The sequence below is a fragment of the Camelus ferus genome, chromosome 17, assembly GCF_009834535.1.
Source record: "Camelus ferus isolate YT-003-E chromosome 17, BCGSAC_Cfer_1.0, whole genome shotgun sequence".
Taxonomy (NCBI): Eukaryota; Metazoa; Chordata; class Mammalia; order Artiodactyla; family Camelidae; genus Camelus; species Camelus ferus.
In genome coordinates this window covers 45,908,333-45,935,758 of record NC_045712.1, presented here as the reverse complement: position 1 = coordinate 45,935,758, position 27,426 = coordinate 45,908,333, and the positions used below count along the sequence as shown (strand labels likewise).

The 27,426-nt window shown below is 48.6% G+C and overlaps 1 protein-coding gene across 1 annotated transcript in view; it reads right to left on the bottom strand.

The window, feature by feature from the left end:
• The window catches only part of TRIM71 (tripartite motif containing 71), a 61,740-nt gene that overhangs the window by 15,572 nt on the left and 18,742 nt on the right, over positions 1-27,426 (bottom strand). Inside the window, exon 2 of the mRNA XM_032459359.1 lies at positions 600-767. Within this exon, the coding sequence (XP_032315250.1) occupies positions 600-767 (168 nt within the window). The remainder of the gene's footprint in view (positions 1-599; positions 768-27,426) is intronic.

Sequence of the window (27,426 nt, the reverse complement as noted above, 5' to 3'; positions counted from 1 at the left end):
TTTGTTTTCCTAAAATCTTGTCACCTGGATCAGAGAAGACTCAAAATCAATTCAGCCACACTGTTACCTGCCTCTGTAAGAGAACTTCACTGTGCCCCAAAGTTACACGTGTCCCCTCCTAACCCCAAAGGGATGGGAGTCAACAGAAACAAGGGTCCAAATTACGAGGATGTGACCTTACTGACACCCCAGGAAAGCATTTGAGACTCTGACCCTTATATAAAATTTCCCAGGCTCACTTATTTGTTACCTATAAATAAATAAATCTGAGCAGCAAGATCTCTGTCTGAGAATCATGAAGTGCCCCGTCTTTCTGTAGTCCTGACTGAAGCATGCTAATGTCCACTTGGATCTGGGGAGGGGACTGGATGGAAAACAGGCAGCTGACATGAGGGGGGTCCAGCCTAGGTGTCTGGAACAAGCCCTGAGTGGCCAGCAGCTCTGGCTACAACACTCTCATCTTCACAAGACTGCGGGGAGGTCTCCGTGCACCCCTGTGGGTCACTGTCCCGTGGCTCCAGACAATGGAGTATATATATGTCTGGAAGGGAGTGCAAGAAAGAAGAAGGGGAGGAGGTGAAGGGTGGGGAGGGACTGACCTGGATGGCCTGGCGGCCCTGCTGGGCGTCAGCCAGCAGCTGGATGGTGAGTGCCCGTGAGTCCTGCAGCGCCTCCTGGAGGTAGACAAAGCTGTGGCCGCCGTGCCGGCCCACCGTGCACTCCCGGCAGATGGGCACCGAGCACGTGTCACAGTACAGGTGCAGCACCTGGGGACCAGAGAGGCAGCAGGGTTAGTGAGATGCAGGATGGGGAGGGAGGCTGACTGAGTACTCTGGCTCCCGGAACCCCGCCATAAACAAGCACACCCCACAGGGAGCACCAGCCCTGCAGTCAACAGTGAGCACTTCCTCAATAAGAAAAAACAACCAACTCCCTCATTCTACTCCAGTATCATTCAGAACCATAATGGAGACACTTCAAAGGCAAAGGCGAAACAAAACAATCTCCTGGCGTAAGAGATTTCCCTGTATCTCAGATTAATTACTCCCAGAAGTTTCAAGATTCTGTTTCCTTGGTATCAGATTGGCGGCGGCAAAGCTTCCCTCGCCACCCCAGCCTCTGGTGTGTGAAGCCAGGTTAGGGGCGAGGATTCACGGCCCTCACAGCACAGCCTGCTGCCCCTCCCTCCCTATCAAGGATCTAGATGATTGCACCCAAGGCACTCAAGCAGGGTGCGGGCCTAAGCTCCTGGAACGAAGGCAGAAAGAAAGCCAGCCAGCTTCTTGTCTTTCCTCTTCCTGCCAAGTTGTTCCAAGGAGCTGACCCTGGGAGGCAGTCTGAGCCCACAGGACTGCTTTATGTGATGCTCTGTGTTTCCCTGGGGCCCAGAATGCTGGGCAGGGAGAGCGTGCTTGCCATCACCTCCTTCTGCTGGTAAGTCAGGAGCTCCCAAGAGTCACTGTTCCTTGGCCCAGAAACTGGGCAGCCCCGGCATATCCCTCCACAGGGCAGGCACTCCGGAAATGTCCACTGGATTGCTTTCAAGACCAGAGCTTCAATCTGCCTCTGGTACACCTGGGGGTGAGGGAAAGCCAGCCAACTTGCAACAGGCAGGGAAGTCTTGTCCAAGAAAAGGGGGGGAGAGGGGTCTTTCAAAGACACAAGCGCTCAGTCCCTATAGGAGGTGTGTAAGGCCACATGGGGAGCAACGGCGGGGCACTCCGACGAGCTGGGTCCAACACAGGGGCCCTGGAGACCTCATCCAGAGCACAGAGCACCTGGCGGACTTGAGACTCAGGGCACTTCTGGGAGCAGAATGCTGTGGCAGGGAGCAAGGGCTGGAGGCGGCCCTGAGGTCCAGAAACTTCCCACGAGTGAAAGCCCCAAGGAGTGAGAAGTCTGCTTCACTCATTCTCCAGAGGTTATCTTATTCCAACCAAAGTCGTGGTGTGGAGCGTGTCCACAGGAAGTGATCTCCCAAATGGCTGTCAGGCAAGCAGCGGGTGTGACCCAGCAAGGCTTAGGCTGCTTCTCGGGGAACTCTGGGATCCAGAAATAGGAAAAAGGAAAGATTTAGGCTATCACATTTCTACTTTCAAGAAATGGCTGGTGGGGAGGGAGGGTACAGCTCAGTGGTAGAACGCACGCTTAGCATGCACAAGGTCCTGGGTTCCATCCCAGTACCTCCTCCCCCCGTCAAAATTAAAAATAATATAATAAATATTTTTTAATGAATGAATGAAGGAACATAAATGTGCCATATCAAAAAATGGTTGTGATATGGCAAGTTTTATGGACACTATTTTATAGCAGGAAATGTGATCAGGTTTGTAACCTTTACTGCTGTTTTTGTCCCATGAAGTACGTGTCCAGCAACCATGGGAGACACTGCCTTCTTGAAGGCCAATCACTTTTTGAAGAAGGTCCACCATCCAGAGACCACCTAATCTTTATGATGTGATAAATCTAAAATTCTCAAGCTAGCCTTTGATACTAATTGAAAAATGCTCAAGTGGGTGAACCTGGGGACACTGCTGGACACTTTTTGCAACGTGGTGCTAAAGCAATTCTCTCATCACCTTCAACAACTCAACCGCATTCCTCCCCTCTGCTCTCCCCATTTGTCACGGGAATAAAGGGATCACTAGGCTCGTGTGAAGTGTGAAAATCTTCCACCACTATGTTCCCTGCTCTTGCCAAACAGCTAAGCCATCTCCTTTTTATCTCTTCTCAGGATTTACCTTTTCTCGGGACAGCTGTGTGCTGGGTTTAGCATCCTCAGTCTGTGGGCTCATGGATATGGTAAAGGCTCATCTGCGCAGGGCGTGAGCAGGAAAGAACCTCGAGCCCCAGCCGGGCACTACCTGGCCAGGATACACTATCCAGTCACCTGTCTGGGCTTCAGTCCCACATGTGGAACACACGGGGGTCTGACAAGGTACCTCAGGAAACCCCTTCCGCTCCGGAAATCCCAAGAACCCTATCTTTGAGGACACTGGAAAGCTACGGCTTTGAGTTATTAATTCTGGGCTGAGCCAGAAGCCAAGTTCCAGGTGCCAGTTGTGCAACTACAAGGAATTGGGGCGATTTTTCTGGGCTTTGGGTTTGCAAAATCCAGAGCCTGGATGATGCTGTGCATGGGAGCTATCTTACAAATGGTAGGTTTTAAAGGATTCTTCAGATGAAAAGGCTGGGGAAGAAATCCTGGTCATGATGGGTGGCGGCAGGATGCCCGAAGCCCGCGTTCCCAGCCCCACCAGGCCCAGCCTGGAGAGCCCAGATCCTCTCAAATGGGCAACTGGGTCCTGGGATGTTATCCTGCCCGACATCATCTCACACGGGACTGATGCTGCTCTAAGTGCCTAGAACACACTGTGACTTTCGAAAGTGCCCCCGTTTCTGCAGTTCCAGGCTAACTGGACCACGGAGATGGGGCTGGGGCTGGGCGTGGGGGGCACCCAGCTAGTGGATAATACAAGACTCTGGGTGGGTTAAAGCAGAGCCCCTGTGGTGCTTTTCATTAACAGACTATTGATTTTTTTTAAAGAACACATCGTTTAAACCTGAAAATGCCATCACATTTTGTGAACTTGCTAGTGAAATGCTGGAGTAAAGCTTTGGGAAGATGTTGCACTCCATTTAGAAGCTCCACATCTCAATTTCTAAAGTCGAAAACCTACAATTTTAGGGCTTGTGAAACTCAATGAACAGGCAAGGATGCATATGGGTGCAACTCTCTCTGAAGCAGCTTATTTAAGGCAATTTTATAAGAATAAACTGGAGGGCTGCTCAGAGGGTCCACAGCCAGGAATGAGGCAGAGGCCATGCAATGCAGCTCCGGGAAGGGGGCGGGGGCAGGAGCAGTGCTCCGGTGGCAGGAATTCCAGGGCCTGGAGCAGCCGGTCTGGGGCTTCCCGGGCAGATGCTCGGACACGCCCCCTCCCCCCCACATGGCGACAATCTGGCTGCCCCAGCTGAATGGAGCAGGCTCGACCTCTGACCTTGCAAGTGACCACCCTCTTCCCTGCCCCCAGCTTCCAGAATGCCCCACCCACTGCCTTCCTCTCCCAAAATTTCTAAAATACCAGGCGGAGACAAAGACCCAGGAATGTGGGCCCAGCAGGAGAGGAAGGGGGAAGGTTTCAGAACTAAGTAAATAAATAAATAAAAATACCAAGCAGGCAGGTTTACCTTAGCCAGTGTGTGAATTGCTTTGTTAATGAAAAACTGCGCGTGTCTGCGTGCGCACGCGCATTCCCAGAATCTACTTTTTTATACCACGTGTGATCCAACAAGGAACACCCCACCCGCCCCCAAGCCCTATTGGAGCACCAGGTTAAAATACAACTACCCGCACCAGTGAGAGGTGTGCAGAGAAAGGGTGGAGGCGGCCTCTCACTGTCAAGATGCCCCCACTGAAATAATAAATATGAGTCGCTGATAAACGTATTTTTTGCGATGTCTTTGACGGGGGACGTCTAGCCTCCCACAAGCTCAGGCCTAGACAGAAGGGTTGTCCACCTGCCTGGGAGGGTTTCTGTGTCTCCACCACAGACTGAAGTGGAGGAGGGCTGGTGACAAGCAGAAGCCTTATCTGTCCCTGCCACTCAGCAGGCTCTCCTACTTACAAATGGTACAAGGAGTGAAGCCCAGTCCTGAAACTAAGTCTAGTCAACAACATCAAACCAAGCTTTAGAGGCGGGGAGGAGGGTACAGCTCAGTGGTAGAGCCCATGCTTAGCATGCACGAGGTCCTGGGCTCAACCCCCAGCGCCTCCATTACTATGTAAGTTTAAAAAGCTAAAGATCTAATCCGTTCCTAGAAACAATAATTGGTACATATACGTAAACTAAAAAAAATGTGCAGTATACTGTATATATGTATTTACATGCAATATAATGTGTATGTGCAGCTGAACTGTAATAATTATACATAATAAAGCTGAAAAAGGAAAAAAGTTAATAAATAAACCTAATTACCTACCTCCCCCCCAAAAATTAAAAATAAAAACAAAAAAGCAAAAAACCAAGCTTTACTCGATTTAGGGAAAGCACACTGAATGTCGGGAGCTCTTAAACCCGCAGAAGAAGCCTTTCTGCATCCTGGGCCACGTGCTGTGGCCTCGGGCGCCTGGGAAGAGAGCAAAGAAAGGAACCTGGCCCCTCCTTACACCGTCAGTACCAGCTCAGGACAGCAGAGCCCCGCTGAGGACAAATGACCTCTTTGGGGAGTAAAGGGGTCTGGAAATCTTTTTAAAAACTTAGACAAGGAACACATATGCATTTTCAATGCAAAAAAACCCACACAGATGCAAACAGTTTTTTTCGAATCTCCCCCAATTTCTCATTCAGTTGTTTCTAACTTTTTTAACCTAATCACTCAAAATGATGCTCTATTCTATGCAAACATGAATTGTTTTTTAAAGATGCAAATAGGAGAGTGCTATGCTAGACTTTTTTCACTTAACTATATTAACTTGGAGAATGTTCTGGGTCCACTGGGTGTTTTATGAATGGTTGTGTGGTGTGTCTGTCAATGTACAACTTATTTAATTAGTACCTGCTGATAGGATTTTACCCTGTTTCCCAGTTTTTGAAAAACCACAAGCAATGCTGCAGTGAATATTTGGCGTGGGGGGAGTAATTAGGTTTATTTATTTATTAGAGGAGGTACTGGGGATTGATCCCAGGACCTCGTGCATGCTAAGCATGCACTCTACCACTGAGCTACACGTTCCCCCTGCAGTGAATATTCTTTATATGGGTCTTTATAAAGCCCAGAATTTTCAACGTGCTAATATATTCAACTGCTATACCATTTGCCCTAGGAGAAGGAAAAAAAATCTACTCACAAGTGTGGACAGGAAGGCTTTTTTAATTTAATAACTTGAAGTCAGGTCAACCTCCATCTCTGTGAGGAACCAAGGTTGTCAAGTGCCAGTTTCTGTTCCCAACAAGACCGAACATACACAGTGAGGCCAGCTCAGGGACACCAGGGAGACAACGGGGGACTGGGAGTTGAGGTCCACTCTGCTGGGCTGGGAAGGGGGGGAAGGTGGAGGCTGAGACTGAAAGAAGCCCAGAGCAGAGGAGCAGCAAGAAAGGAAGGCTTGTGCTTTGTGTCCTCAGAAGTGGCCGCTAGGAGATTCTCCCAAACACAAAAGGCTGGGGACAAGTGAGGCTGCTTGGGGGACGACTCCAGGGGGACAGTGCAAGGGGTCTCAGGCAACGTACAGGCTGAAGGGTGTTGAGGATAAACAGTCCCAGAGGGTCTTTCAAACATCCAGTGAAACAAACACGGGGGAGCCGCAGACAAGCCCAGAAGCCCTCCTGCGACCCTCAAGTCCAGCAGAAGCTGGAAACCAGAACTTTTTACATAGTTAGCAGCAAACCTGAACTGGCATGGAAATGATTCCTAATTTTAATCTATACCATCTAGTGTGAGTTTTCATATATTTCACTGAAGAAACAGAAGGCTAATATTCATTATTTTGTGGTGCTGTTTCATACTATCCAGTTCCCAAAATCAGAAATTCTGAGTGTCGAGGCACACCTGATCCCAAGAGCTGGACTAAGAGACTGGATGTGAACCTGTCGGGCCAGGGAGCCGAGTCAGGCTCATCACTGGCTGAACGAGCAATGGGAAGAGCTGAGACCCTGAGGTGGAGGGGGTGAGGGTACACATAGAGAGCCCACGTGGGGTCAGAGCAGCTCTAGACCCAATTTGTCAGCTCCTGTGGACAAGGCCAATCCGAAAAGGAAGGGTTGGAAGCAGGAACGCCACTGGCTCCAACGACACCTTCAGAGCCAGTGTGGTCGCCAGTGCCAAAGAGAAGCACAGTTCTGCGATCACGTGTTGCTCACCTGTGATTTCTGCGCCACTCTAAAGCCACATCGTGACCCCTCTGCTATTTTCTGGAAGAAAATTTTCACACTTCTAAATGACCACTGCTGCTCCTTTTCCCTACGCCGACCAACCGCCAGCTACACCTAGCGAGACCCAGCTCCTCTGGCATCCCAAGCCACGAGGCTTCCTTGAGGCTCCCCTTCCCCCATCACCTGCCCCCCTGCTTGTGGGACGGGGTCCCAACACCCCAGAGCCGGGTGCACCAGGTCCCCACTTTATATACCAGCAATATTTATATTTCGTACTTTATATTCCATGACTCAGGGCCCTCAAATACACCGTCCATTCCCCCAGGAAGAACCCTCTCTGAGTACGCAGTTTTTAGTATAAACACATGCAAAAAGCAGAACCATGGGTTTTATGGAAAGGCACAGATGGTTTTATAAAAAGGCACAGATAATTAGAAGAGTAAGATGTGTTCCAAAGTTTTAAATTCGACAGACCTTACCTGCGGATTTGGTAAAAAGGAGAAGTAACTCAACGTGGGGAGGGAGGGGTGCTCACAGAACTGTCAGATTTGAAAGTACGAAAATGAGTTCACCCTGGAAGAAAACCATTTCCCCTCTGGCACCAGAGAACAGGGACACCCTGGCCAGCACAGCACACGGCTCTGTCCACCAGCTGTGCCAGAGTCACAGACAAAACAGCGGTACCAATACTTCTTACCACAGCTCCCCTCTAAAACTTAGGTTGAGGCAGTACATCTGAGTCCAAAGGGCCTTTAGGAGGCAAGAAAGGACATATAACCCAGGTGTGTGTTTTTCTGGGATCCTGGCCCTAAGGGGGATGGGGTGGGGTGGGGGCTGCAGTTAGTTTTTCAGGGCAGAAGAAATCCTCCAACTGAGCTGTATATAAATAAGCCCAGATATCGAGGTGACGACGTGGGTAGGAAAACGGCTGGCAGAAGACTGAGCTACTGTTAGCATTTCCCACGGCCATGTGAAACCCCACAAAGAAACATGTAACCTATAGAAGTTTAATCGCGAAGTCACAAAACACTCAGCGCGGGACAACACACACGGGGACTCGACATACAAGCCAGAGGGGGACACAGCTATGCCTCTGTCCACTCCCTTCTGGTACCCGGAGCGTCCTCCTGCCACCAGCCCCGGCCGGCAGCTGCTGGCATCACTGAGCCTCCTCGGGCACCTGCATCCCTCCTGCTTCCTCCCTTGCCTCACGCCCCACCCCCACCCCGACGCCCACCCCCGGGGCTGCTGACAAACCAGTTCTCCATCCAAACTCCCCCTGCCTCCAGGGGGCCCAACCTGCACCAGCTCCTTCCTGCTCTGGACTCTGCATGGTCTCCTGATTTTCAGGCTGGAGTCCTGTGATCTCTGCCAACACACACAGCTTGAAGCACATTCATGGCCACCACAACCCCTGAGGCCAGCAGGTTCTGCCCACAGCCTGGGGTGACTGATGTCACTTCCGTCTGGAAGGCTTTGACACCGGCCCACAGTGACAGAGGGTCCTAACAGCAGCAAGTGACTCACCTGTGCTGGGGGTTCCCTCCAACAGACCCAGGTTACCTGACACAGAGTGACACTTTGGAACATGCCGGAACTGTGTTTTGGATCACTGCCTACCAAGCAGTTTTTAGCAAATTAACTTGTTTACTTAAATTTAAAACAAAAATTTTTTTTCAGTTCAAAAATATAAGCAAAACTTCCCTATCAACAAAGACACAGGTATATCCATCCACACAACAGACTATTTTTAGTGATGAAGATCAATTACTGATTTGGGCAATCACTCAGATGCTTGATGGAAAAATCTGAGAATCAAGAAAGCGTATCCTGCATACGTCCATTTATATTAAGGCAAAACTAAGGATAAAAAAATTAAACAAGTTGCAGATGACTACTGTGTAGCACAGGGAACTATATTCAGTACCTTGTAACAGCCTATAATGAAAAAGAATATAGAAAGGAATATATATACATATGTACAACTGAATCACTATGCTGTACACCAGAAATTAACAGTGTAAACTGAGTATACTTCAATAATAAGTAAGTAAATTAATAAAAAATTTTAGTGAAAAAATTTCAGGCGAGAACAGGTATGACTGGGGGGAACTGAAAGAGAAATACTCTGGAGTGATGGATATGTTCTATTACTTTGGTGGAAGGAGTGGGTACACAGATGTATATAACTGTAAAAATGTATACTTGTTTATGTAAATTATACCTTAAAAATAATCACTGAGGGGAAGCCCTCCCACCTACCACCTGGTGTTGGTGGGGTGAAGCTTGCAGCCTAGCCCTGGCCAGGCTCTTCATCGCTAAAGACCTAATAAATACTCGCTGAGCCCATAAATGAGTTCCTCCAATGGCCCCACGTAATTTACTTCTAATAGGTTGCTACCATTCTTCCCACAATGTTCCCATTAGGCATTATTTTTCCTGTGTCCTCCACTATAAATATTATCTTAAGTTCAATCTCACAAGAGGCAAGTCGGACTAACTCCCTGGAGGTTTGGATAAAATTAGAACCCCGAGTCCGATTTACAGCACCACAGGCGGCCAGCGGTCACACAAAGCCGTATGAAATCATTAGTGTCCCAGCGGCCGCCGCGGCGTGCATCTGACCTCGGATGTACTAATGAGTGGCCCAGGCAGCTTCCCGCAGCAAATAAAAGAGATTTGTTCCAACACTCAGATCACTGCCCACGTAAATTGTAGATTTTTAAACCAGCCATGAAAGGACAGATTTTGACACAGATACACAGTTTTCCTGTCGCCTCCAAGGTTGCAAAAGCAAGACCCAGTTTTAATCTGCTGGTTTCTAGACAAAAGTTGGTGACACTTACAGGCCGACTTTAAAAAAGGACCAGACTCTGTAGGTGGCCATGTAACTCAGTCCTCACCTCTTAAACAGTGGGTGACACTGTGCACCTGAAATCTTTCATGCCCCCAAAGTAGCAAAAGAGGTCTCAATGGCCAGTGTGGCTGCAATCACATGGTCAGGTGGACTTAAAGCAAGGGAAGGCACTTATCACCTACAGAAAACTGTCTCCAGAAGGAAGCAGAAATACTCAAGTATAAAATTAATCACAGAAAATTTTAAAAATATTACCGGCCATATTTTATCCCTCCAACACAATAAAAATGTTCCTTTCTCTCCCCAGTTCAGCAAGTTCTATTACCTTGAGTAGCTGGGCACCTACATTAATGTTGTCCACCGCTTTGGGCAAGACAGGTCAACTCTAGCCTTCCAGATGGCCCCAGGTTACACTCTCGCATCCGGTGACAATTTTAAGAGCGGGCTAACCTTACCGAGCACTGCCTCCAAATCAAGAGGTTAACCAAGTATTTACTGCTGCAGGAATCTTGTTTGAATCCGGAGTTGTTCACAGGCAGGGATTATTTACATGAGGAAGAGGACCAATCAAGGGAGCAGTAGATGGCCTCTGTGAATTCTCTCAACGCCAGCCAGTGCCGCTCCTTGGCAAGGACTCCTGTGTGTCTGCAGTGTGGGGCCTGACTCCAAGTTCCAGGCCAAGGCTTTTTCTGAGGCACTCCTCAAAACTGCCCCATCAACCTAATTAAACGTAAAAGCTTTTGCACAGAAAAGAAAACCATAAACAAAACTAAAAGACAACCTACTGAATGGGGAAAATATTTGCAAATGAAGCAACTGACAAGGGATTAATTTCCAAAATAGACCAACAGCTCATACAGCTTAATATCAAAACAAGCAAACAAAAAAACCAAACAACCCAATCAAAAAATGGCCAGAAGACTTACACAGACATTTCTCCAAAGACACACAGTAGGCCAATAGGCAAAAGAAAAGAATGTTCAATGTCCCTAATTATTAGAGAAATTCAAATTAAAACTACAATGAGGTATCACCTCACACCAGTCAGAATGGCCATCATTGAAAAGTCCATGAACAACAAATGCTGGAGAGGGTGTGGAGAAAAGGGAACCCTCCGACACTGTTGTTGGGAATGCAAATTGGCGCAGGCATTGTGGAGAACCATAGGGAAATGATCCAGCAATCCCACTCCTGGGCATATATGGGGAGAAAACTCCAATTTGAAAAGATATATGCACCCTAATGTTCATAGCAGCACTATTTACAGTAGCCAAGACATGGAAGCCACCTAAATGTCCATCAATAGATGACTGGATAAAGAAGCTGTGTATGGGGTGTGTGTGTGTGTGTGTGTGTGTGTGTGTATACACACACACATACATAATACATGTACAGAGCAGAGGAAGACATATGATATCACTTATATGTGGAATCTTAAAAAATGATACAAATGAACTTACTTAGAAAACAGAAACAGATTCACAAACATAGAAAACAAATTCATCGTTACCAAAGGGGAAAGGGCAGGGGAGGGATAAATTACAAGTTTAGGATTAGCAGATACACACTACTATATACAAAATAAACAAGGACCTACTGTATAGCACAAGGAACTAAATTTAATACCCTCTAATAACCTGTAATGGAAGAGAACTGAAGAATATGTGTATGTATAACTGAATCAACTTGCTGTACACCTAAAACTTGTAAATCAATTATATTTCAATAAAAATAAATTTAAAAATAAACAAAATCTGCCCCATCGAGGAAAGTGTTAAACAGAGGGCAGACACACTCAGGAATCAGTGGAGCTTCCTCTGTGAGCAAGAGCAGAGGGGCCTCAAACCTGAGCTCGGAGCAGCTGCGGGGGGAAAAAGGAAAGCCTTAGTCTTGTCAAGAAATGGATTTTTTAAAAACTCTTTTCAAGTTAGCACTTCATTACGCAATTAACTTAAAATCACACCCTCGTTCAACTCCAAAAACAGGAATCAAAATCGCAGACACCCCGACAAATGCAACAGAGCCAGGCCAGGCTAGGAGGCCGGCTTTAAAGAGTCATCCACGTGGAGACACGGAGGAACAGGAGCCCGGGGCCGTTTCTGGGGTGCAGGCAGTTTACAGAGTGTGTTTCCCCTTCCCTCCTCCGACCACTGACCTGGGTCGGGTGGGAATAAGAGGCCAGCTGACATATGAACAAAGCAGGACACCTCACTCAGAGGAAGCACCACTAACATTTAAAGACCTTTTGCAAGAAACACGAGGGGAGCAGAAACCAAGCTCAAAAGGGAGGAACTGGAGCCTAGGCAAACCAGAGGAAACTGGTCCAGAAGGGAAAGCGCTGGGTGGCAGGAAAGCTGTGTTCCAGTCTGCAGTGACCTCACCTGGGGAAAGAAGGGCCCAACCGAGGCAGGAAGCACAAGGCACAAACAGGGATGAGCCCTCCAGCTGCAAAGGATCAATTCAGCAGCCAAAACAGGCGAATGGGAACCGTGGCTGGGCTCCACTAAGACCAGCAATGAGGTGCTGGCGCCTTGGAGCTCACCCATCCCGCTTCCCACTGGTGCACCCAGCTCTTAACAACTGTGGTTTCAAAGAAGCATTAACTACAGCAGGAATTGGCAAGGAGTCGGAGAACCCCAACACCCAGGCCAGCAGGATTTCAGGCAGGGGAATGCCAAGTAACGGGTAAAATAAGGTACACTCTGGAAACAGATCAATGCTAACACTGCCAATAAAACCACTGGAGTCAAAGTTTAGAAGCCAGAGTTCCCCAGATCACTCACCGTGCATGAATGAATGAATGGTCTAGGGAGAAAATGACGATGAGGAGAAATAATTTCAACTCTCAGATATGGAGCTTCCTTAGAAATCCCACTTCATCCCAACAAACGGAGCCTGCGCTTCATCTCTTTGGAACTGCACCTGTGCACCTGTCAACAGAACTTAATGGATGACCTGCTGACCCTGACCCAGCAGGTAATGCAACCAGGAGCCCCTATTTTCTGCCAAACATAGAAGTGAGGGGCAGAACCCCCCCCCCCCCCCCGCCAATACCTCCCAAGCAGATATTCAAGGAGAAACTCCTGAAAAGGACTGAGGTGGAAGATTTGTAAATGAAATTAAAAAGAGCACCCTGAGCACCTTGGCCCAAGTGCAGGGGAAGAATCTGGAGTAGATGGGAGGGGAAAGTTAGCTGAAGGTCAAGGACCAGAGGGGAAGGAAATGAGGGGCTGGGGGAGGCTTCTGAGCCGCGATCTAAGTGGCAGCCGGGTGACCTTGAGGGGACAGCCTGCCCCAGTCGCCTAGACTTGGAAGAAGACCAGGGCACAGCCTGGGGGCACCTCTGAGAAGTCAAAAACCTGGGTTCAAACATGGATGTGGTCCTTCCTTCTCCAGCTGTTCTGGCTAAGTTGGTTCACCGAGCTGTTCCTGCCCACAAAATAGGGAGAAGGCACTTCATCTCTCGGGAGGTGGAAAAGAAAGTGCATGAAATCCAAATGGCTGTTCTAACAGGAAGGAGAGGGTAGCAGCTGCTCCAGCTTGGTAAGGGGCAGGGCACGTAAAGTCCATCTCCAGGGGCTGTTTGCAAGGCTGGACATGTTAGCAAGGCAGAACTGATCGGGCTGTAAAGCCACTCCAATGGCCTTTCCAGCGTTCTCCAGGGCTGCGATTCTCTTTGCCCACTGAATGGAAGGAATGTTGAGCGATTCCACAAATATGACTGGGAAAAGCATACTGAATGTGACCACCTCTGTCTCACATCTCCAACTTCCTATGGGGTCATAGCACCTGCCCACGAGCCAAGGACCCCGCCCCTCCACTCTCATCGGTCAGATCAGCCCCTTCCAGGCCCCAGCAACAGTCATTTTCAATATGACTCCGCAAAGCACGCGCATTTCCTTAACTGCACCCATTCTCGGCACCATGCCCTTCCCCTCAAAGAGGCTACAGTCCACCAGGAGGGACGATGAGGAAAGCCAAGTTTAGGGCTGAGGGAAGAAAACCAGAAAACCCTGGGCTTTCGATGGTAATCTCAGCAGACCTCTTGGAGGAAGGGAAGCCTGAGCTTAGTCTAAAAGTGCAAACAGGAACGGGTGGGATAAATGGTCCAGACAAGGAAGGCTCTACCTTCTCACTCTGCCTGCCAAATTCAGCGCTTCCACGACTGCGCCCAACGGTTTCTTCTTCATGCAGAGAGTGCCTTTTAAAAAGTCAGAGCACAGCCCCCTCCTTGACGCCCTCCAGGGGCTCTCCATCCACTCTGTGCAGCTGGGCCGTCCTGGGCTCCTTGGCACAGGCTCCACCTGCTGCTGAGAGCCCTATTCCCACCCCCTGCTGCTGCCCTACCTACAAGGCTCTCTTCTCAGTTCACTCTCATCTGGGAATCACTTCCCCTGACTAGCAGTGGTGTGGTCCTGGGGTTCCCGGCTTCCTCTGCTGAACTTTCTCTTCACTCCCTGAAAAGAAAATTCAGCCCACGGTCTGTCTCCTCACTGGAATTTAAGCCCTGCAAATGCTGCGAATTTTGTCTTGTTCAGTGCTTCGTTCCCAGCCCCTCAGTGTCTGACACATGGGTGCTCAATAAATATTTGGATAATTCTATTTAGGTCGGGCGGGGGGCACTGGATCCCACCAGAACAAACAGAAAAGGGGCGAAGACCGCCTCCTGCTCGACCAGCAGGGCTACAGCAGCTCCCCAGGTGATGGACTGATTGACCCTGCTTAGCAATCAAACCAACTGCCGACGATAAACACCCCACCGCAAAATGAAAACCAAACAAACAAGGAAAATGGAAGGGGGAAGGAGACAGGGTGGGAGATAAAATAGAAAAACATGTGTCAAGGTGCACAGGTCTAACTGTGAACAGAAATCTAGGTTATGATAAGGAAACCCAGTTCCCATCACTGGGCACTGGTATCTGGGTGAATTTACGAACTTTTCCAGGAAAAGCCACTTGTGCACAAGTGAAGATGGCTGCACATCTTTTGCTATTCTTCTCATCAAAATACAAAATCAGCTTCCCCTCTGCTTGAATCTGGGCTGGTCTTGCAACCTCCCCTGCCCAGCCCAGTGCAGCAGCCACACCATCAAACTTGATGTGCTTGGTCAGAGCAAGCACTCAGGCTACGAGAAACCCAGGCCACAAGGAGAACTGGCACTCGGGCTGACAGCCGGTGCTGGACCCTCCACCTCCAGTAACAAGGACGAAAGACTCCCTCAGCTGAGTCATGAGAAACAGTCAGTAAGCAAAATGCCATTTTAATTCGATCCATTAGGAAAGACAGAACCGTTTTCACTGAGTTGGAGCGAGAATGCTTCCTTTCCTTCTTTCCCAGGGATCGAACAGACAGCCAGGGTTCCTTCCTAGCTCTGCCCACAGCTAACCCCATCAAGACTCCATCTGTGGATACCATTCCGGACCCTGACTGGGCAGCAGCCACAAGGAGAGTCCGAGGCAAATTCAGGCCTCCGAAACCCCGAGAGCTGGTCACAACCCCTCGGAGTCAACAGCCTACTAAGCCCGACCAGAAGCATCTTACGCCCATGTCTGAGACCAGGTCTATGAACAGGTGGTTCTCCAGAAATAACTACCCATGAGAATTAGGTGGAAAACCACTGAAGTGGGGGAAAGGAGGGTTTAAAAATTCCCAGTAAGCTTCCCAAAGGGCTAACCCTAAGATGTCTTTCCACGGGGCTCCCCCAAGCCTCTGTGTCTCCCACATGCTTTCGACAAAACCAAACCCCTGATCTGACACACCTGTGTGTGGGTCCAGAGCTATAATCTTATTTCTCACCCAAAGAGGGCACATCACTTCTCTGGTAAGCAAGAACCTTTACAAGCTACAGGACATATCCTGATATGTTCAAGCCACCCAGCTAGGAATTCAACACTCCCTTGGAAAAACAAATGATTTACGGCATTGTGTCTGAGATCAGAAGCAAACTCAATGTCCATCAATAGGAGACTAGTTAAACAACTGTTAAATAGACTGATTACTGGGCAACCATGAAAACGAATGAGGTGATTCAAGGAATAATCTCCAGAACACATTATGGAAGAAATACAGAAGGAGTAGTGTACACAGTGCATCATTTGTGTAAAGGAGGAAAACAGGTCCAAGTGTTTCCTGTCCACCAAGTCTACAGTGAGGGGTCCCTGACTGTGCTTACCTGCCATCACACACTATCGTGGAGCATTTTTCAGGCCACGCCAAACTGGGACATGTCTACCTAGTTAAGTTATCCAGAACTTAATGAAACTGTAAATATTTGTAGCAACAAATATTTCACATTCCTAAAATATTTGCTAAGCTACATATTTTGTTTACACTAAACAACTAATACCAGGTATTAACCCGATACACTGTGAACTGAAAAACAATGTAAGTAAGTACTCACAGTACAACCTTAATAGAGGAATGGGGGGCGGGGAGAGGCATGTGCTTTCTTTTAAGTCATAAAATCAAGAATGATATAAACCAAATTGTTAACTCTGGGTTAAGGTGACAAGCAATTTAATTTTTAAAAATTTTTTAGCTCCCACACAGGGCATCTATAGGAGGCTTGAATGAAGCACAGGGCTCTCTGCTGAGTTCTGTCTGTCCGAACACTGTCAGACTCAGGAGGAACTGAGTAACAGCAAACATTTCTCTAAGCATGTAGCAGGGTCAGCTCTAGAGAAGATGCTTACAAGCATTAACTTGTCTAGTCCTCATCGCAGCCCTGTGGTGTACGTAGCTACGGTATATAGCTACTATTATTATCCATTCGACAGATGAAGAAACTGAGGCAGACAGTAACTTGCCCAAAGACATGATTAGAAAGTGGGAGAGCTTGACTCCAGAGTCAACCACGGGGCTTTGCCATCTCTACGAACAGTAACACTCCCTCCCTGCCAACTGCCTTGGAAAACTCAACTTCCAGCTACTTAACCTGGGCTTTGTCATCCCAGGGCACAGGCATTTTGATCGTGTATCAACAACCACTGCGGACATCAATCCTCCAACTGATTTTTTTCAGGACAACCAAACTCAACAACCCTTAACGGCTCCCTACTACCTGCGGGTCAAGAATAAACTCACTCTCTCTCTTTCTCTCTCTCTCTCTCTCTCTCTCTATATATATATGAAATCATTGAAAAGAATGAAATTTTGCCATTTGGAACAACATGGATGGACTTGAAGGGTATTATGCTAAGTGAAATAAGTCAGACAAATACTGTATGATATCACTTACCCGTGTAATCTGATAAACACAACAAACAAGCGGATAGTAACATAAAAGCAGCAGATTCACAGATATAGAGAACAAATCAGTGGTTACCAGTGGGGGTTAACAGGAAGCAGTAGGGAATTGTGAGATACAAGCTATTATGTATAAGCTAAACCATAGTAATATATTGTACAACACAGGGAATACAGACAATATTTTAATAATAACTATAAATAGAGTATAACCTTTAAAAATTGTGAATCACTATACTGTAACCTATAACTGTACATAATTTTGTATATCAACTATACTTCAATAAAATGTTCAAACAAATTTAAAAAAAAAAAAAAAGAAGAAACTCCTCAAGCTTAGCACATCTTACTTGAACAGCACATTGCCAAGGCACCCTAGAATGAACTTAGCAGGATGAACCCTCTGGGTCACCAAAGATTCTTGTCCTGCTTTGTGCCCCTGCTCCTCAGGGGTTGCCTCTGAGGGCCCCCCTCCTCCCAGCTCTCAGGGAGCCTCTTCCCTCTGGGCAGCATTTATTCAAACCACCCCTCAAGTTTCTATAGACAACCCCCTCAGGCATAACCCCGTAGTGGACACATGGTGAGACGGGAAAACCTTTTCATCTATCCCCCAACCCCCACCTCGCTGGTCAGAGGGAAGGAACACAGCTCTCAGTGTCCTTTTCCAGGATGTGCCCCCGGGCTCCAAGTTTAGGCAACAACACTGTCCCTGTCCCTAATTTCACTCAGGCCCCACAATCCAAAAGGCTACCCCCAGGGGATCTGTGATCAATTTGGTCCAAGGCTGAGGGCCAATCATAAAAGAGCGGGGTCCAAGATGGCAGCTGGTCCAATACAGGGCCTTTGTTCCTCCAAGCTCCCGCAGGCCCACTCCAGCAAGAAGTTCCAGGCACACTCTCCCTCCCTCCAGTCTCTTGCAAGAGGGAAGCTGATGGAAGAGGGAAGTTGATGGAAAATTCCTTCCCCACCCCCCAAGAGATAGCTGTTCTTATGCCTGGATGGTAAAATGAGGTTTCCTTTCTTTCCCTTTTGTAACTTTAATACACCCTTCAGACCACGCCCCACCACCATCTTGCCACCCTGAAATCATTAGTTCCTAAAAGTACATTTCTGTGATTGTCACACACAGGAGGTAATTACTTTAAACCAGAATTGCCCCCATCCCTCCCAAAGCTGCCAGCTCTAATATCATTACCAATCGGAAGAAAAGGTGTGGATAACACCAACTGAGACTTCCAACGGCTTTGCATTAGCTGAGAGAACTCAGTTGGGGAGGAGAAAAGCACACAGTCAACTCTGCACTCGCTCGTTAGGGACTCAGCTCTTGGGCGTGCTGTATGCGATCAGCTATTTCCAACTGTGTTCATCTGGTATCAACTGTATTCCGTTTCTCTGCTATTTATAGGCTGAAGTTTAAATTTCAGGTTCTAGGAATTGTTTAAAAAGTAGAAGTAGGGGTGGGGGCGGAATTGAAAACACTTATCAAAAAGAACAAATTTTTTTTAAAGGCCTGTTCATGAAAGTCCTAAAACAACAAAAACAAAAACAGGAAGGTGGAGAGGATTGTTTTAAAAAGTAATAGTGGTGTTCATTTTGTGTATTTTGATAAACAACTTTTTCTATTCAACCCCCTCCCCCACTCCCACCCTCGGGTTAGGTTCCTAATGTGAATGGGGTGGCTGGTGGGGGTGGAGAAATGACTTGAGATTTCAGGATTTGATCAATGCAACATGTTAGGGGCAGAGCACAAGGTCAAAAGGAAATGATTAATCCCACAAGAGAAACAGGCGAATGGGGCAGGGAATGGCTCCCCTACAGAAACCTCACCAATAAATAGGTCAAAAGATACTCTGGTGAGCAGTTTTCTCCCCAACCCAGACTCGGCAGCTCATCCTAAACCAGTTTTTAAAATCCAAAGCGCATTCATCAATTGACATGAGCTAGTGTTCCTTAGGGTTATTTTTATTGGCCGATTACATTCCAGCTGTTGCCAGAGGGGGTCCAGAATCGAGGGAGAAAGACTCCAGTCATCTGGACGACTAGACGCTATGACAATTTCCATTACTGGCGGGAACCACGCTGTCATTAATGCAGACGGGGATATTTCAGGCCTACTTAAAAGAAGTCAGCAGTCCAGACATACAATATCCCTTTGAAATGCTATGACATCAACACTCTGAAAGTACATAAATAGGTCAAACACAAGGGAGGGGGAGGGGAATGGCTCACAAAAACCCTCTGGGAGACAATTTTCCTCTTAGCTTTTTTTCACCCTTTTAAAGCTTGCTTTTAGAGACTGCCACGCAAAGATTCGTATTTCTAATTAATGATGCTCATCTTCCCCCTCTAACCAGCACGTTTGCCGACACAAACCCCAGATCTGCACGCTGTCAACCAGCTCAGACCCTCCTGCCCCATCCCCTACCTCATCCCCCTGAAGCACAAATCCAGAGGGGAAGGCTCCCTCGCCGCCAGCCTCAGACTCAATCCTGACACCACCCAGGCTGGGTGCGGGTCTGTTCCACTTTTTAAAACTCATGGGAACAGATGACTATCTTGACTGAGAGGCACTCAAGACATCCCCCAAGTACGCTTTGAGCCACCAAATCTTACAAGCTCCAGGGAATGACCCTCAATTTGTGTGCAAATTATGAGTGTGCACTTTCTGTGTACACTTGTGTGCAAATGAGTGTCTTTCTGGGGAGAAGGAACACAGGTGTCAGATTCCCAGAGGTCCCTATTCCCAGCCCCCCCAAAAGTAAAGAATCCAGTCAATGCACTGAACTCTGCCACTTCCATCAGGCAAAAAAGTGGGGAGGAAGGGGTCCTCCCTAGGATTAGAACTTGGTCCTTTAGGGCCCCCTACCCAGGCTCCTTCCTCTACTCATGCTGTTTACAAATCAGTCCTAGGAGGGGAGCCCAATGCCAGGTTTACGGTCCAAGGTAAGCAAGAGGACTCAGCCCCATCAGAAAAGATCTGGTCCCTTTTGACCTTGTCCATCCAAACTGAGGCCCATTTTCCAACTGACAGTTTGTAACCTGAAGGTGCACTTATCACGCCCATCCCCTCAGCTCTCTGCTTACGGCCCCCTGACCTCCCAGGGCCAGGCTCCCTAGGATCCCATTTCTTAAAACAGGAGAGTCCTTGAAAACGTTTAGGGTCTTAACCCTCCCCCGACCCCAGACACGGAGGCTGCAGGGAGCTCACTCACTGAGCTGGAGGTGAAGGTGGAGGGTGTGTGGGTCCGTGGTAGGCAGGGCCCCGGCCTCTAACTGGCCCCGGGGTGCGGGGGCAGAAGCAGCAACCCACCCAGTACTGCAGCCACAGGAGGCCTGCTTGGTAAGCAGGGTTTTCCTGCAACCTTGGGTCCCAGCTGCTCCTCCACTGGGTCCACCTCAGCCTGGCTCCTGGCCCAGGCTCCAGCCAACTGCCACCACTGGTAGCCCAAGAGTGAAAATGAAGAACACACAGCATTTTAAAGATGTGCAGCAAGGGGAAAGCAACCCCACACTCCTGTTCATGGATGAAGGACAGTGTATTTTTGAGCCTCATTTCCCAAAGGAGCACGAAAAGAAGCAATATTTAGAAACATGAAATGAAGACAGGGCAAAGAATCAGCAAAAGCCATCTCCTTGTGTCTTCAGAGACATTCCCAACCACCCGATGCTGGGATGACTCAGGCCCCCATCCCTCAGGGCAGAGGGGCGGTGCCAGGGACAGCAGGGAGGAAACCAGCTGACTTCTGCAGAAACTTTAAGAGTGGATGGGCCAGACTTGCGGAACTCCCTCAGCAGGATTCCTCCGTCCTGTGCAACCAAGAGGGCAGAAACGCACCCTACCCTGAGGTGCACAATTGTCAAAACTCAAACATCTCAGATGGTGCGTGTAGGAATGCACCCACCCTTATCCCTGCGCAACAAATAAGGAAATCGGGGCAAAGGGAGAAAGGAGTAAACCTGTACGAGGTCACACGATAGCAGGTGGCGCTTGGCTCTTTGCCACTTTTGCATAAATGACACTGAACTCACTCCTTCCAAAACATGTCCTGTCAGAAAAGGACAGAGCCCCCAGACAGAGCCACCTGAGCTCAGACAGAGCCACAGACTCAGAGGCTGTGCAGGAGGGGGTAGACCCTAGGCAAATCTGTCTGGTTGTCAGCACATTCATTTGTCACCCGAGGAAAGGGCTGTACTTAACTGAGCGCAGAGCTGAGCTCACCAGACACTCAACACATACTTGCCAAACGGATGGATACAGTGAGTCAGGCACTGTCTTTACAAAGCGCAACTAATGAGGCATAGTCCCATCTCCATTTTACACAGGGTGGAAACCCAAGTCACATGGCTGGCATGCAATCTGACCCAAAAACCTCATGAAAGACACCAAGGGGCTTTATTCTCTCACGGAGCTGGGCAAGTTGATATTATTAATCCACAATATGCACATCTGGTTTGTAATTGCATTTAATACTCGGTCACCCGGTGCCCTCTGCTCTAAGGTTTGTACATGTAACCCCCTACCACTCGGCTACAGTGTGCCAAAGGCAGAAGTACGGGTTCACCAGAGAGCTAACTGCTATATAGGCAACACTGAAAAGAAAGAAAGGAATGAGGGGAGGGAGGGAGGAAAGGGAGAGAAAGGAGAGAAGGGAGGGAGGGAGGAAGGAAGGAAGGAAGGAAGGGAGGAAGGGAGGAAGGAAGGAAGGGAGGAAGGAAGGAATCAGCCAGGCACCCTGGAGTAGCAGCAGGAGCTGCTCAGGAAGCTGAGGGACAAGGGGACTGAGAACTAGCTGTGAGCAGAGCAGCTGCACTCTCCTTCCATCTTTTTTGCCCCGAGGGAATCCTACATCTTTGCAAAGTTTCTGTAGGTCTAGTTCTGTATCAGGAGCAGGGTAGGGGCCACTATCTCCCACATCTCCACCCAAGCAGTGGAATTCACCCTGGACAGTGAACGGCAGCCCTGAGGCTTGGTCTGGGGGACATAGCCACAAGCTCACCATTTCAGCTTTGTCTTCTTCCCTCTTTTTGGTCCTAGGCAGAGTTCTTTTTCTTCTTCTTTTTTTTTTTTTTTAACTTTTTAAAAATTGAAGTACAGTCAATTTACAATGCTGTGTTAATTTCTGGTGTACAACATAGTGATTCATTTATACATATATATTCATTTTCATATTCTATTTCATCATAGGCTATTACAAGGTATTGAATATAGTTCCCTGTGCTGTACAGTAGGTTCTTATTGTTTATCTATTTTATATATGGTAGCATGTATCTGCAGCTTTTTCTTAAAATTACTCCCTACCACAGCACAGCAGCAGCTATTTCAATACAACCTTTAAATGAAAGGGACACATGGGGAAGATGTGTCCCATTATGAACGTTCCTCCATGCACTTGTCAATGGCTGCTCTGCTGGGGGTGGGGGCAGCAAATGAATTCAAGGTGGCCTTTGCCACTGTAGAGTCTGGATGAAACAACTAGACAGAGGACTTACGGGGAGAAAAAAAGAGAAAAGCTTTATTTACTGACTTAGTCTTTCAAGGAAACATGGAGATTAAAAAAAAAAAAAAAACCTGGGCGATAGCACAGTATGAAAAGATACCTTTCCCACAGAATAGCAGTGTAGCTCTAGAATTATTATTTCTTAAGCCCAAACGAAAGCTGAGTGTGCACCTCCACAAGTCACGGGGAGGAAGGCCCGAGCTGCTTCCACCCTTCCTTTCTCCTGCAAGTGGCCCTGAGACCCTTCTGCAGCCTCCCAGCAGCCTGAGTGCCTGCGCAGGCCTGGGGCCCCGTGCCCTGCAGACCGGTACCTGGAAGGCCTCCAGGTGGCCCCCGCGTGGCTCTGTTTAGACAGAGGAGGTGCCAGCTGGCAGCAAGAGCAGCAGCTGAAGACCTGGCAACAGACGCAGCCTCTCCCTTGGCAGCTGCGCGGGCACCGGGAATCCCGTCCGGGGTGTGTGTGGGTGTGTGTGCGTGTGTGTTGGTGGGGGTGCCCTGTTCCAGCTGCTTCTGTCTGTGGACAGCAGAGGTCCGCAGTCACAACTCTGGCAATTTCACTCTGACCCAGGCAAAAACATTCGCTGTCTTCGTTAACCGGTCTAAACTGGATTTTCATCCCGATGGTAGTAAGATCGGAGAACTTTGGGAACACAAAGTAATTTCTCAGAAACAGAGTGGCCCCTGACTCTTTTCAAAAGTGGTTCAGAAAAGAGGATGGGATCCAAAGTCTGTAATGTTACAGCCTGCAGTTGAAGCAGCAAGAAATGCTATGTTAGAGCGGCGCCACTAACAAGGGCCGCTGAAATCAGGGTACCTGCCTGATGATCAACAGACTTGGTAACTCAGCTCCAGCCACTTAGGATGAATGATAAGAGAATTTGTGATTGATATTTGGGTCTTAAAATGCTAATACAAAAAAATGAAACAGTGTGCTCAGGGCTCTGCTGTGACCTTAAATCCCCTCTCCCAAGGAACCATTTAAATCTCTCTCTCAAACGGGCCACCTGCATTAGAACCCCAAGGTACTTGTTAAAAATGCAAATCAGAACCCCACCTCACTTTTAAAGAATCAGAATCTCTGTGGGGTAGGGAGCCCCAGGGTTAATCAACTCCCGTCACTGTTAAACAGGAAAAAGCTGATTTTAGCAAGAAATAAAGACTGAAATGAGAAAATATAAGCATGCTCAGAGTAGGCAGTCACTAAAAATGCTCTCTACATAAAATAAAGCTTCTGCTCTCAAAGTTTAGGACACTTTTCCCTCTTTATTTCACCTCCAGGCACCTTAACAGAAAAGGTACATGTTATTTGCACATCATTAAATCCAGGAGCGCCTCCTGGGGCTGGTGTGAGTTTCATGGGCAGGTCCCAGATTAACGCAGGTTGCTTGCCCTGGGTGCTTTGGAGTTTGGCTGCACACCGTCCCAGGAGGGCAGCAAGACACGAGTTTTCAGGGAGGTTCTAATAGCCCTTGGGCAAGGACTCCTTCCCAGAATGTTACTTGTCCTTAGCTAGGCTGGAACAGAAACTCAGCAGGTAATGGGATAAGTATGTAGGCGGGCAGCCCCGGCGAAGATTAAAAACAGTTCATTAAAACCTTCAGAATGGGGGAGGCAGGGCACTAGTTAGAAAGCAAGGAAAAGAAGAGATGCCTACCTTCCCAGCTGTCTCGCCCCAGTAACATCCAATGTGCAGTGCACCCCAGCCATCATTCCACTGGCAAGGTCCCAGCATCCCTTACTTAATCCCAAGAGCCAGGCAATCTCAAACACTTTTTTCATCAAAAAAATGAAGTTTTCTGAGGGGTAACTGCTACATCTTAAAATGCTGATGAATGAAACAAAGGGAATGGGGTGGGGAGGGATTCTCTGAAATGCAACAATCACTCAACCCTCTGTTATGGGCACCTTCCATTTTCTCCCCCACCTACCCAGTCACGCAGGCCAGATGTGGGGGGACTGCAAACAGCAGGAGCGTGAGGTCCCGCCCCTCCAGGATTCCCCTGTGCCTCTCAGTGCCCCCATCCAGTAGAACCCAGTACCCAGGGGGCCCTTGTTCAGTCACAATCTCTCCAGCCCAGGCCCAGCTGGAAAGGGCTCAAGCCACCACCCTGGTGATCCTCCAAGGCCTCCCATCCCACCTCCCAACTATAGAAAACCAAGGGCATCCCCATCAAACAGCATTTATTAAGCACCTAACTGCCTAGAGTCTGGGCAAAGATTCCGAGGGGCCTGGCCCCTGCCCTGGGAGAGGGTCATTTATGACCATTAAGACCAGAGTAAGGTAGGCTCCCCGAGGCCCATAAAACTCCCAGGGAAGGAAGTGGGGATTAACCACTTCCTCCCGCCCCTCAAGAAGGGGTTTCAAGCTCTACCAAATTGCAGAACAGAAGGGTTCCCAGGGTGGGAGGAGACAGGGACGCGGGTCAGAAGATCCTACACACGGCCACAGCCCCCAGGGGACACAACTGACACTGGGGTCTCTCAGATTGCTTTGACTTTCACAAGTGAGGGCTTCAGAGGTCCTGTTGCCCCCGCAGCAATGCGGGGCACACAACAGCAAGTTTCCTCAGCACCCCTCAGCACGGGCCGGACTCTGTCCAGGGATGGACAGAGCATACATGAGGATTACGTGCTTATTTGACAAGTACTACGCTGGCACAATGGCTTAATTCTTTTAAGCTTACAACTCCCTCATCTTTCATTCATTTTTTTTTAAGTAAAACCAGATTTATTTAGAGAGATGTACACGGGGTGGGGTTTCCGGGGGCAGTTAAAGTAAAGGTAGACACACACTCTACAGAGTGCAGGCTGTCTCGGAAGGCAAGAGAGAGGCTGTTTCACTCAACTTTTACTGAAATTTGTTTCAGCAACTCTTACCCATTTCTAAGAAAAGCAGCTTAGAAAGAAAGCCAGTAACATGCAGAAACAAACCTGGAGAAGGCATGCCAATGAGACGTCCTGGATTGAAACCAGGAGTTTGGCTCTGAGTTTCCTGGCAGTCGAAGCAAAATGGGCAGTACTACACAATTACGTCATTGTCAAACCATCAGTGTGAGAGAACCAATAGTCTTCTTGGCAGCAAATTCAGACACAGCAATGCGCCTGCAAGTCACCCTCTCCTCAACAGTCCCAAATATGCATGTGTAACCTGCTCTCTGGGTTCCCTTATCCCCTCCTCTCTGAGCTGTGCAAATCCCTGCTGAAATCCTATAGGGTCAATCTTTCTTCTGGTAGAGAAAAGCAGATACAGGTGCCCAGAGCCCCTACGGTGTGTGGAAGAAGTTCCCTACCAAATCCTCTTCCAGAAATCCGGGAACTACTCTCCCTCCTGTCGAAACCCTTTGGACAGGAGAAATGAGATACCCTACCCCTGTAACGACCTGGGTGGCGGCAGGGCGGCAGAAGGGGCAGTGTTCGGCAGCAATGGATCAAGAGCAGGGGGAAAGAGCTACGCTTTCTCTGACTCCTAAGCTGGCATTTGGTTTCCAAGGTAAGCCTCCTTCTCTCTAACCAATTTTTGGTTGCCAGGACCTGCAGCGACTGGGGTAGGGGTGAGGAGCTCAGAGAAATCCTATTCCAGGTATTTTGTCCTGTGACAAACTGCAGTCACCTATGAGGAACTGTGCAACAAGGGTCGGTAGGACCCAGATGCAGAGTGGGGGAGGGGTGGCCCCCTGGGGAACCCGCCTTTCAGGTTGGGAAGTCCGGCCTCTCCCAATAGCTGTAAGAGGAGTGTCAGAAGCAGAACTGCCATATAAAATACAGCACCACCCGGTTAAATTTTAATTTCCGACAATTTCTTCTCTAGGTGTGTCGCAAATATTGCATGGGGCATATTCATAACTAAAAAAAGTATTTACTGTTTATGAACTGAGAGCCTCTTGGGGGGCTGGAGGGGGGTAGCTAGAGCTGGCAATACTGGTCAGTGGGCCTCCTGGTGAGTTCTGGGGGGGGGTCCCCACTTGGATGGAGCAAATCTCGAGAAGGGGAGAAGGGGAGTCCGGAAATTTGAGATTAACCCTCATAACAAGTTTTATTTTTTTTAATGAGGGGAAGAGTCTTTAGTTTGATTGTAGTTAGGACAAAAGCTGGCTCACTTAATCCAGCCCGAGGGTGACTGAACTGGGAGATGCACCCCCTCTATCCCCACCCCTATGGAGCCCTGAGAACCACCCCCCAGGAGTGGAGACCTACGGCTTCAATGGTGCTGGCCACTCAAGCCAAGGTGATCAACATTCCGGGAGGCAGCCCTTGCCGCCCTTCTGGAGGAACAAAGAGCCTGGGGAAATTCCTGCTGCCCCAAGCCTGGGGGTGGGGTGCTATCCAAACAAAACGGGGCAGAAAAAAGCGCCCCCAACAAGAGGCCCTAGAAAGAGCCCACACCCGCCACGTCCAGTTAGAGGAATGAGGGCCCAAGGAGAGACTCCAGCGCAGATATTAGAACTGGACCTTATAAACACGGAAAGCAATTTGGGGGCTGAGTCTCTAACCGGGAATAAAGTTCAAGAGAGAAAATTCTCTAAAGGAAGCAGGCCAAAAAGCTCTGCATTTAATCATTAACTTTATCTCGAGGGTCTCTGTATTCTTGCTATGGACTGGCTTTTACTGTAACCAGTGCAAACATTTTACTGTCCTTCAAAACAGAGAGGGTGGGATTCGCGGGCTTGTTTTTCCTGCATCGCCAGAGATGATTCCAGGCAGATTCCAACCAGGGAGCCCCAGCCCAGGACCTCCGGAAGGGGAGCAGGCAGGGATGAGAACTGAGGACATCAGCGTGTCTCCCTCTCCCGTGTGCATGGGCACGCACCTCTGGGGACCACAGTGGACAGATCTTCAGACAGCTTGAGGGGAGAGGAGAGACTTGGGTTCTCCAAGACCTTGGTAAAGAAGTCTGGGGACAGGCTGGCAACTGCAAGGGTCTCCACTGCTTTGAGGGCAGAGGTGGTTCCCA